This window comes from Ciconia boyciana, chromosome 2, assembly GCF_034638445.1.
Source record: "Ciconia boyciana chromosome 2, ASM3463844v1, whole genome shotgun sequence".
Lineage (NCBI taxonomy): Eukaryota > Metazoa > Chordata > Aves > Ciconiiformes > Ciconiidae > Ciconia > Ciconia boyciana.
Window position 1 is genome coordinate 94,685,659 of NC_132935.1, and position 12,491 is coordinate 94,698,149.

At 37.2% G+C, this 12,491-nt stretch overlaps 1 protein-coding gene across 3 annotated transcripts in view; it reads left to right on the top strand.

The window, feature by feature from the left end:
• Positions 1 to 10,674, top strand: part of CDYL (chromodomain Y like) — a 107,372-nt gene extending 96,698 nt beyond the window's left edge. For 2 of the 3 annotated variants that reach the window (XM_072853228.1, XM_072853229.1), the window contains 3 exons: positions 2,662 to 2,872; positions 7,650 to 7,793; positions 8,824 to 10,672. In XM_072853228.1, the coding sequence (XP_072709329.1) occupies positions 2,662 to 2,872; positions 7,650 to 7,793; positions 8,824 to 8,982 (514 nt within the window). In that variant the 3' untranslated portion in view covers positions 8,983 to 10,672. Of the gene's footprint in view, positions 1 to 2,661; positions 2,873 to 7,649; positions 7,794 to 8,823 lie in introns of all 3 variants that reach the window. The other variant, XM_072853230.1, reaches the window with a different exon arrangement.
• The last annotated feature ends 1,817 nt before the right edge of the window (positions 10,675 to 12,491 follow it).

The window sequence follows — 12,491 nt, forward strand, 5'->3', positions numbered from 1 at the left end:
TTTCAATCATGCCACGTAAAAGTTGCTCATGCAGTGACTTCAGGATGCGGCCAGGGGACAGAGGCTCTTAACACTGAGCTTCTGTCACTTCTGTCACAGTTTAATTCAGGCCCTTCCAGAAGCCTGATTTGTCACCCATTATTCATTGTTAATAAAATGGATAAAGGCAACTTAAAACACCTATGAACCCCCTCTTCCAATGTAATAATGGTATTTTTCATATATATGCTAGAGGTGGTCCTCTCTGGAATATTCAGACATGATTAAAATTATCTTAAGTCTCTGGATGGGATGTTTGTATGACACCTTGCATAAGGTGGTTCCAGGAGAAATTTTTTTGCATTCATCTGTTTCAGTTCACTAGAAGCAGCAGCATGATAACCTTTAGTGATGGATGCAATATAGTAAAAATGTCCTGTTTCACAGAAATACAAAAAAAGAGATAACACAGATAGAGCAAACTTTAAAATTACCACTAAATCCCCCTTTTTAAAAATTTTTATAAAAATCCCATATTTCAGCATCCAATACTGAAATGAAAAATCACCTGTCATTCAGAGCAAAGGAGTGCTTTACAGGTGCGGACAACCGTATGTTGTCCACTGTATTCTAACCGGAATTTATCATGTATTTGAAGTAAATATGGACAACTTCTTCATTATATGTGGTAGCTATTAACTGAGAAATATCTGCACCTCAGCTTCGAGGTTTTAGAAGTCTCTGCTTGGTCTAATGTGTGTGTGTATGCACACGTACTTTTACACTTACTTTTTCCTAAGAAGCTCTTGAAGGCATTTACTGTTTGAGAACAGAGAAGCATGTAAGCATCCATGCTTTGTGGGTACTGGAATGAATTGTCATTTTGTGCTGATAATGAGGATGAGAATATGCATTTGTAACTTAATAGCATAGCACCTATAGCATTATGACCAACCGAGAGAGGGAGGTAAGGAGGAGAAGTTTACAGGTGTGTGATATGTGATAATGGACCTCTACTATTTATGGCTTGTTCATAAATTAAAAAGGCAGATTTATTTATTAAGAAAAGCTGTCTCCCAAAAGTCCAGAAATACTCCTTAAGGAAACTCATTAATGCTTTGCCTGTCTTTGCTTATACCTATACACCTTATACCTTCACTTAAAAATATATAGATAGATACCTTATACCGATGTCATACATAAACACAGTGAAAACCAAGCAGGGCTGTAACCACAGTTTTGGTGCCCAGAGGTGAGGTATGACTACAGCCTCATCTAAGAGAGGGCTGTGAGGCATGTTAATAAACCACAAGTGCCATATCAGCTAGTGCTTGTAGGAGGGGCATTAAATCTGCACCTGCCCAATTACTGTGCTTTGTTAGGCTGGGAGAAATGCTAGGCTTTCACAGAATCAGAGAATGGTTGCGGTTGGAAGGGACCTTTGGAGGTCATCTTGTTCAAACTGCCCCTGCTCAAGCAAGGTCACCTAGAGCAGCTTGTCCGGGACCATGTCCAGGCAGGGTTTTTGAATATCTCCAAGGATGGAGAGTCCATAACCTTGCTGACCTGCCTCTTCAGTCACCCTGACAGTAAGAAAGTGTTAACTGATGTTCAGAGGGAACTTCCTGTGTTTCAGTTTGTGCCCACTGCCTCTGGTCCTATCACTGGGCACCACTGACAAGAGCCTGGCTCTGTCCTCATTGCATCCTCCCTTCAGGTATTTATACACATTGATGAGATCCCCCCTGAGCCTTCTCTTCTCCAGGCTGAACAATCCCAGCTCTCTCAGCCTTTCCTCACATGAGAGATGCTCCAATCCCTTAGACATCTTGGTGGCCCTTTGCTAGACCATCTTCAGTAGCTTGACATCTCTCTTTCACTGGGGTGCCCATAACTGGACACCAGTGCTGAGCAGAGGGGAAGGATCACCTCCTGCAACCTGCTGGCAACGCTCCTAATCCAGGCCAGGATACCATTAGCCTTCTTTGCCACAAGGGTACATTGCTGGCTCAAGTTCAACTTGGTGTCCACCAGGACCCCTAGGTCCTTTTCTGCCAAGCTGCTTTCCAGCTGTTTGGCTTCTAGCATATATTGGCACCTGGGGTTGTTCTTTCCCGGGTGCAGGACTTCACACTTCCCTTTGTTGAACTTCATGAGGTTCCTGTCAGCCCATTTCTCCAGCCTGTTGAGGTCCCTCTGCATGGCAGCACGACCTTCTAGTGTATCATCAGCCCAGTTTTGTAACATCGGCAAATTTGCTGAGGGTACACTGCCCCACCATCCAGATCATGAAGGAAGCTGTTGAACAGTACTAGCTCCAGCAGTGACCCCCCCTGGGGTGCAACACTAATTACTGGCCTCCAACTAGACTTTGTGCCACTGATCACCACCCTCTGGGCCAGCCATTCAGACATTTTTCAGTCCACCTCACTGCTCATACATCAACAGCTTAACTATGAGAGTCTTATGGTAGACAGCGCTGAAAGCCTCACTCTGAAGTCTAGGTAGACAATATCCACTGCTCTCCCCTCATCCACCAAGCTATCCACCTCATCGTGGAAGGTTATCAGGTTGGTTTTGAAAGTGTTGTTACTGTGGAGATGAATTATTACTGAGTTTTCAAGGGCTGGTATATTTTACTCTCTATATATGTAGTGAGTGCATGTTTCTGTTTCTCTTCAGGAATTTTGTGAATACTTTTATTCAGTTTAAGAAGCCTATCATTGTAGCAGTAAATGGCCCAGCCATTGGACTTGGAGCATCTATATTGCCTCTGTGTGACGTGGTTTGGGCTAACGAGAAGGCTTGGTTTCAGACACCATACACTACTTTTGGGCAAAGTCCAGATGGATGTTCATCCCTTACATTCCCTCGGATAATGGGCCTGGCTTCTGTAAGTAGCTTGCAGGGTAGGGGCTGACAGCTTCACAGTGCAGTTGTGATAATTTATCTAGACTGTTTTCAAGACTTTTTACCTTTGCTGTGTTGTCTTTTCTTTATTTTTTCTTTCTCTCATGAAAACCTTTCATGAGAAACCAGTATTTACAGCTTCTCTGTTACAATCTAGTCTTCACCTGCGTGCACAGAACAGAAGGCAGGCACGGGACCTAATCCCACATCACGGGCACCCTTAGCCCTAACGGTGGCAGCAGGGTTGTGTCCTGCATACCAGGACACACCTTCCCTGCCGATGCCTTGTGAGGACCAGCCACCAGTGTCTCGCATTCAGCACAGCATCAGAGCGTAGCAGAGAATGGGCTGGTCTGCAGTCAGTGTCGTTACATAGCAGAGCACTGTGTCACCAGCTATTAGCAGTCTCATACTAGTATCCAAAATAAGTAATTCAGCTTTCGCTCACTCGTTCTCCAAGAAGTTGTGTCAAACTTCCTCGCTTTGTAGATCTCTGCTGATGTTTAACACTAGTGTGTTATGCAAGAAATACTCAGTCCAAATCAGCTTTGTGAAGGAGTTTTTTCAGTCTTGCACTTGATTTACAGTATTGCTGGACTGAAAAAAAAAATGGTAACGCTTTGCATTGTTGCTGAAAACATAAGCCATGTGTTACTTAGTGTATCCCTTTTCTTGTTTTCCAATTAGATGAAAGAATCAAATGTAACAAATAGCTATTTAAAAATCTACTGAGATTATTTGCATGTTGCTTACTATTTTTATGCTGTGTTCTTTGAAAACTTAGACGTATGTCCCATTCCAATTTAAAGTTGAACAGTAGCAGTATGAAATAAGCACTTTGTAGCTACACCTGTTTTGCCTAAATTACTGTTTATTATAAAAGGCAATTTTTCCCTGTAGTTATTTCTTGATTTAAAAATACAATTTTTATATATTAAAAGCATCAGTTTTAACAGATCTAATGACTAATTGTGTGATGTCTAGATTTAGTTATTAGAAGAGAACAAAAAGGTAACTGAAATAGATTAACAGTTATAAGAGTATCTTTAACACCTTAGCATGTTTCAAACTACTGATTGTTCCTTTCCCTTTTCATTTGGCCATCCATCCATCCATCCATCCATTCCATCCATCCCTGTCCTTTAGAGACTTGTGGTTGTTATTTTTTGTTTCTTTAGAAGTAAGTTGTACAAAAACCACAAGAAGCTCTTCCCTAGTATATTCTTTCATGTGTGTTTGTGAATGCTCTCATTTTTAAATATAAAGATTTAAATTGAAAGCTTCCAGTGATAACAATTCCATAATATTCAGTGCAAAAGGTGGGGGGGGGAAGAGTCCACTGTTTTCATGCTATCCTCAACCCTCTGCAGTATAGCAATGTCAATGCTGTATGGGACAAAGTTGGACTTTAATCAGCAAATTTCATGAAATATATGCAGAATCCATATTGAAAATTGTGATAAAGTAAAGTAGCATGCTTTCTATCTATAAAAGGGAGAGGGAAGTCAGCAGAAAGAAGAGATGGTATGAGTGAGATGAGAAACATTCAGGGTAAAAAACATTAAAATATCATACAAAAGAAAGAATTAAGGCCTCTGTATGCATCATAAAATTTGCTACAAACGTATTAATTCAGCAGTATTATTCCCACCCTTAACTCTTGTAAGTCAGATTCAGTGCATTCTTTTTATCATCAGCAGTTATGTAAAAATCTTCAATTGCAAGATTGTTGGCAATATCTTCCCTGCCCGGTCAGTCTTGGCTGGTGAGCAGGTCTGGCTCATGGAGGCTGTTTTGGTTTTTTGTTGTTTTTTTTCCACAGAACTTGTTCAATAGAGGTCATTATTACAGGAAATCTGAAGCCCAGACCTTAGGATTCAAAACTGATACTGTATTGGGAATACCAAGAATTTTAGAAGGATTCTTAAACTTGGCTTTTGAGTTTTGAAAATAATCTGTAATAGAGATTAAGGTGACGTCTGTTTGGGGAGATATGTTACTGTGCATCTGCTGTCGAGTTCTTGGTCTGGTTTTCTGGTCCTGGATATAAAGCACAGGAGCCGTGTGATCAAGCTTCACATGCTGGTTTCCCTGTCGGTCTCCAGCACGCTTGGCAGTATTTCTTATGCTTTTCTGTCAGCCGTGAGGGATACACGTTTCCGTAGTGCCTGTAGTCCACATCACAGCCAGGGTCTTGGGCGTTACAGAGACCAGCTGCCTCCTGACCATAATGCAAGAGAGCCGAGATGCTCCATGGCAGCTAGTGCCTGTGGGCTTACATGAAAGGCCCCCCGTGAGCCTCAAAGCACTCACTGTAAAAGAGAGACCAGAGGATGTCCTAGTGAGGTTCCTCTATGGAAGGAGAAAGATGGACTGAGTAGAAAACAAAGGTTGTTAACAAGAATCTTATATTAATGAAATATTTTTATCATCATCTTCATTTCTATTGCTGTATTTATTATATTTCTTGGAAAGTAACCACCAAGTGTGTTAATGTTCACAGCAGATGCCAGGCATGATTATATGATTAAAACTTGTTTAGCAGTGGATCTCTGGCATACATTGTATATAGATCAAAAGTGAAGATGCCAGAGCAAAACATTTCCCTTCAAAACCTGTCAACTGAGAACACTAATGGAAGAGCTCATTTCATGAGAGGTTTTCTGCTAATGCTATGTTACAGCTGGCAGAAATAAGATAACTGCACCATTATCACTTGTGGTTTTTCACATTCAGGAGAGCTCAGCAGTTGATACTGAGTTTTAGAAAAAAATTATTAAGGTTTTTCCAGCATTCGTTTTTAGCCTTGTTACCAAAGATACATGTGAAGAATATGTAGAACTGACCAGCTAACTGACTTACTTAAATTTCTGACTTTCCTAACGCCCAGTTAGATTGACTTCATATTTTGATCTTTGATATAAATGTTAAATAGCTTTTAAAATTATTTTGGAAGAATTTTTTTTTCCACATCTCCTTAGGAAAATTATTCCTGTTTTTAGACAAACTTGTGTATATTGCTGATTTTTGGCCAGTGTTTCAGGTTAGTATTATTCACATATAATCTGGAAAATTAGAAGGTATAGTTGTGACAATTAATGAACCTTGTATATTTGATTTTGCTTTCACATGAGGTAGAACTATAGGAGTATATAAGTTGTACCTTTAGTTTAAGGCTTGGGTTTTTTTAAATTATTATATGTATGTGAATCACAACTTTCCTTACTAACTTACGAGAGATGTGCTGATGATTGATAAATTTTATGTAAAAGATCCTAGGAACATAATTTTTTCTTTTTTTTTTAAATGCCTAATGGACTGGGAGTCAGCAACCAAACTGCCCATAGAAGCCAGACTTTGTATTTCATTACAAAGGGCCAAGTAATAGACCTCTCAGTTTTCAAATTTTTTAATGCGTAAAATAGCAGTACTAGGAACATTATGTACAGTAATTAGATAACTTGAGATCCTTAACTGAAAGTTGCTATAATAATTACCAAAATTTCCAGTATTAGAAAACATTTAAAAACTCAGAATTTTGTCCTCAGAAATGCTACACCTGTCAGGTTTGGGTGTTTTATAACAGCCTTATTTCCCACATTTCAAGAGTCCAGCGAAGGCTTTGTCATATTTTTAATGTAAAGCAGTCATTAAGGAACAGTAAAACTTTTTTTTTTTGGTTTTGAGGTTGACAATTACTCTGACTGGCTGTTTCCGTGCAGATGTCACTGCAAACAAAAAGTTTAACTATATAAGAAACTTCACTAAAGGTAGAATTAAAGTGTAAGCGTAAATGGTTGTAGGACGAAGGTTTAATGGGGAAGCTGATAAATAGTGATGCGTACGATAACTACAAATCAAAAAGATTTACAGAACTAGAGATCACCTAATTGCATAGAATGTAGTACTCTGTACCTTTAAACTATGTACAAGATTTTTTAAATACTGGGGTCTTTTTTTAATAAGACTGCTAAATCAGCTCTTGAAAGGATGTGTCAGTTCAATATTGAACTCCTGAATAAAACGGGAATGTTTATGTTCTATGAATTTGGTCAGAAGTTGGAATATATCCTGCTCACTTCAGTGGGTTTTGGAGGTCAAATTCCAGGATGATCCAGCTATTTGAAATGTTGCATCATAAATGAAATACGGCTTAAGACTTTTGAGAAGTGCTGAAAATAAACCATATATTTAGTTTTCAAACATTTTCAGAACTAAAAAAACCATTTTAGTTGCAAAATATTTAACTGTTCTTTTGTACCAAGACTGGCAGTTCCCAGGAGGTCTACTACCAAAACTGGGTTATCTTTATAATTTACAGACAAGGCAGATTTTTAGCAAAGATTTCATTGCTGCAACTATAACGTTATTATAAAGGGCAAGCTGATGTATTCATTGCTGTTTTACAGATCTGCCAGGCATTATAACCTATTACCACATATACAGTTAATCAAGTCAGCAATACTGCAAGAAAGCTAGAGCTAATGAACAGTCATGAATGGGAAATGACAAAAGACATTTTCACATTTAACCCTTAATCATAGACCTCTGTATTTTTGTAACTACTGACATAGTATAGCCAACACCACCAATCAGCTACCTGCAGGCAAGTCTTTTTCTGTATTAATTAAAAGTTGGAAGAGCTATAATAAAATATTTCAAATAGTGCAGGCATTTTCCTTATTTGTTTTGAACATTTTTCCTTTAATGAGTTTTGTCTCATTACATTTCATACCAGAAGTAACTTTTTATCCCTTCAGGCCAATGAAATGTTGTTCAGTGGAAGGAAGTTGACTGCGCAGGAAGCTTGTGCCAAAGGACTCGTCTCTCAAGTGTTTTGGCCAGGAACATTCACACAAGAAGTAATGGTTCGAATTAAGGAACTTGTCACATGTAATTCAGTTGTAAGTTCCCTTTATTTTCTTACAGTACATTTTTATGATTAGATTAATAAGAGTTAATCTAAGTATTATTAGACTACAGCATTATGTCCTAAAAAGAAAAAGTTTCCATGAAACAAGGACCACACTTTAGTATAGCAATGTCTTTTAACACATTCTTATGTATCTTTTTGTTTCTGGGTTTTTGAGGATTTTTTTTAAGTTTGTATCTGACTCTTCTTTATCATATGCCATAGTACATTGTGGTTAAGAACATTAAAACAGCATTGGACTCTTTACAATATGTATTTTGGTTTTAACATGGTTGCATAACTCCAACTTATTCTAATCAACAGTGTGAACAGTTGCCCTGAGAACTGCACAGAAACACAGAAATCTTGAGTTGTAATTTAAATTATCAAGGAAATAAATGCAGTCCTTGACATTGTGTTGAACTTGTTTTTTTTACAAGTAATGCCTAGTGCATTTGCGGTTGTGTGCACTACTGGCAGTTGCACAAGATAGCTAAAACTACCAGTATTTGATGCTTTCTTGTGAGAAAAGATGTAGTACAAATTAACTGTTCTGTGCATTAGAAATTTTTTATTTTGAAACAGATTAATAGTTTTCTAAATAGAAAAGCAAATGAGATTTTTCAGTCTATTTTAAATGCTCAAGAGATTCAAGGTCTGCCTGGTTATCAGAGCAGTTCTGGATAATAGTGTTATGATTAGCCTTCACCAAAATGGAGTTGGAGTTTTCTCTAGTTATCAGTACAAAACCATATGTATACATTCATAGTTATGATTTTATGATTTTCATTATTTCCACATTTTTGTGCACTTGTAAATTGTGCTGGTATAGGGTAAAAGAAATCCTATGTGACGCTACGAGAAAGACTATGAGAAATGTTTCTTGGGGTCATAGCACGTCCATGAATTGATAAGCTTAAGTTCATAATCAACTTCAGGATTCGTTCATATAAACCTGTAAGTGCACACGTCACTCAGTTCTCATGTAATACTAACCCAACACCCGTTTTTTTTTGGCCTAGGTACTTGAAGAATCCAAAGCTTTAGTACGTAATATCATGAAGGTGGACTTGGAACAAGCAAATGAAAAGGAATGCGAAGTTTTGAAGAAAATCTGGGGCTCAGCACAAGGGATGGACTCAATGTTAAAATATCTGCAGAAGAAAATTGATGAGTTCTGATGAGATGCCCATTGACACTGGAATTGTATTTCTTGGACATCAGGGCAAACAAAATATGCCCATTTAAAAAACCTATATAAACTCACCCCTTGGGAACAGGAGTGAACCCCCCCCCTCCCCTTTTATTGTCAAGGGGTTTAAAAGTACTGTATCACTTAAATTTGAACAAAACTCCTTTCTCCCAATTGTTATATAGATATATATACACATACACAAGTGTATGTGTGTGCATATATATCTTTTTTATATATATATATATATATATAAAAAAATGTAATATGTGTGTGAGTGTGTATGTAGACACACACACACAAGCTAAAAAAAAAAAAAAGAGTGCACTACCAAACATCTCTTTAAAAGCTCTAGTTTGTTATCTTTGGCTAGTACTGTATCAAATAGAGAATGGATTAAAAAGTGAATGGTGTTGCATTATTTTCTGTGTGGCAGGGAAGTCTGGAATAATGCTTTTCTTTTTCATTAGAATACAGAATTGAAACGGGTATTAGCCAGCCCTTACTTTCACTGCCCAACGAGTCAGCTAAGATATAAGGCATTGTCTCAGAAGAAGGTTGAAATACCTCAAGTAATAGAACATTCTAAAATTTTGGGGAATTAAACCCTATTAAGATTAAATCATGCATATCCCCAAAAAGAGAGTGTGCTCAGGATTAATGCTAAGAAAACACTCTGTCCTTTTTTGGGGGGAGGTATAGAGGGGTGGGAGGAAAGGGGCAGGAATATGTTTAATTCTTACCCAGATAGCATGAAGAAACCACTGTCTCTTGGGGAAGGGGAATGAGGGGAAGTGGGAGGGAAATGGAAGGGGGAAGAAAAAAAAAAAAAAACAAACCACAAAAAAAAAAGCTTGTTTTGCAGTATTAGTGAATCACTGAATATCTTATGTATGAATATCCTAAGTTATAAGTTAGTTTTAGTGGGTTTTTAAATACTCTCTCTGGGTTTGTTTTTTTGTTGGGTTTTTTTTAAATAACTACATAAGTGCTTCTGTTGCTGGGTGAGAATACTACTTTATATACAGTTTGGGTTTTGTTTTTGGTTCTTTTTTTCCTATTTGCTGGTTTAATTGATGTATTACACCAAAAATGCATTTTATGTTCATAAATTTTAGGTTCACTTAGAATATATTATTTAATAAGTTAAAATTCTCTTGGCACACTATTAAGTAAAAAAAAACTCCTTTAAAAAAAACTACCTTATATTAGATGTTTAATGTTCTTTGTCTATGCTTTTTTATTATTTTAAATATACACTATATACAGTATGGTGTAAAAGAGTGCCCTGTGTAAATAGACCTATTTTGCATTCCTTTCAGGAGTGGTTATTGATTCCTGACTGCAGATACCTATTATTACTTGGGTATCTGTGCTTGCAATCTTATTGAATGTATTATGAAGAATGAAAAAGAAATCAAACCTTATTTTTGTACAGTTTTGAAGTTTTTACTTGGAACTGACCCACCTCCCCTTCCCAGTGGAGAGCTGTACAGTGTGTAAATCTGCCTTTACCTTGGATTGGTACAGTATTTTTGCATCTGTGGGACCTACTTTTTTGTTCTAGTAGTTTGAACTATATATAAACTGTACAATCTGTAAAGTTTTTATAGAATAAATATTCAGCTGTGAAAACTGGTTAAATAAAACTAATATTTCTTAACACATTTTAAATGTGGTTCTCATACAGTTGTCTTTTTCAAAGACATTTCAGTTCTGATTTTAAAGTAAGAGTTGCTGAAACATATCTTGCAAATTAAAGACTTCAATATTTATGTTTTATTTTGTAAAACTTATATAAGCTCTTAATTTCTTTCAAATGAAAAGTTGAAAATTAATTTATTGTTGTAAACTATATAGAAGTTTTCTCTTAGAGGAGCTGGATGAGGGAAGAAGACATATAAGAAGTCATTCTACTCTTAATTATTTTGTTACAGTTCTAAAAGAACATTCACTAAATGTTTCTTTGCAATCTCTTAAAAATTTTCCCTACAATGCTGTGGTAAAGTGAGCATTCCTTAGTTGAATTTGATTTTATTGAAAGGGAGAAGGAAAGATACCTTACCTACAGTTCTGTAATATTAAACCTTTTGAAGTTCGACTCCAATTTGTATAAAGATCCCTTTTCTGGCACCTGTAAGAAGCATTTGCACATAGATTACATCTCTTTCAGCTGGAGGATCATATATGCTTTCCTTAAACATGAAAGAACTTCACCATAACAGAGGACTGGATCTAAAGATATTTAGAAGAATTGCCTGCACCTTCAACTGATTTAATTCAACTGGAAAAATAATTCTACTTGCTTCACTTTTTGTGTTACTATCAGTCAAGGCTGTTATGCTGCCTACAATTTGCATATTACGATGTCAATAAGTTGGTGACCATGTAAACTCCTGTCTTTGATGGGAAAAAGTCCTTAGTTCAGACCAATTCATATACACTGTCAGTGTCACTGTGCAATTGCCCTACCTTTATATTAAAAGTAGCAACTAACTTTACACTATTAACAAATTATGCTCTCATTCATGAATAATGTACATTTTTTTTTCTATATACTGGACTATAGGGATACTGTTTCTTTAGGAAAATACTGTCCAGTTCTTTGCAGTATAGGTCAGTAAATATCCTTTGATGTGTGTGAAAGTTAGCTAAGTCTAGTTTAGTCTTTGCAAAACCATCATAAAACAAAGATAGAAAAATTATAGGCTTCTAATAGCAAGCAAGAAGGCCTGAGAGATCATAGAAACTGACTTAAGACATTTTAAAACCAGTGTTTTCAAGGCTTTTCTTCACAGAAGACACAGGTCTTTGTCTAGCCTGGTTCACTGCTGATGCTTGTATTGTTTTACATAAATTTGCAGTACTGCATAGTTAAACGAACCTCAAGCATCAGATTTAGCCTCTGCTGATTGAAATGCAACTGTAGCCAAAAAGGTTTGACTGGGCCCAAGGAGAAGCATGGGGAGGCTGCTGAAGCCAGCATTACTTGTAAGGCAGCCTCACAGAAGCAGTGGTACTTCAAAATGGCTTTTCTATGTTGATTCTAGTACTGACGTGTGAACAACTTGTACCTGGAGAATTTTGGAGCATCATGAATCGTTGGACAGAGGTGCAATGTAAGAACATAGAAACAGTATCTTTCTGAATGATGCCTCAGTGTTTTCCTCCTTCAGGCACGAAGGCAAATCACAACATTTGTTTGGGTGTCAGAAGTCTCATCAGTGGCTAGTAGAATTAGGAATAATGGTATTGGAATATAAAATTCAGCTAGCTTTAGCCTTGCTCAGTCCTGACCCCCAACTCTCCTGTCAAGATTGTCTGCTATCTTGATTGCATCACTGTACTACACAATCTGCTGAATTCCTTACAGGGCATAGAGACACGCTGTAAGGCAACTGTCAATGTTGGTGCCAAAACTTAAAAGTAGCACAGGAGCCTTAATAATGCAGTGTAGGAATCTCTCTGTGAGAATCTCTCTCAGCCATTCTAGTTCTC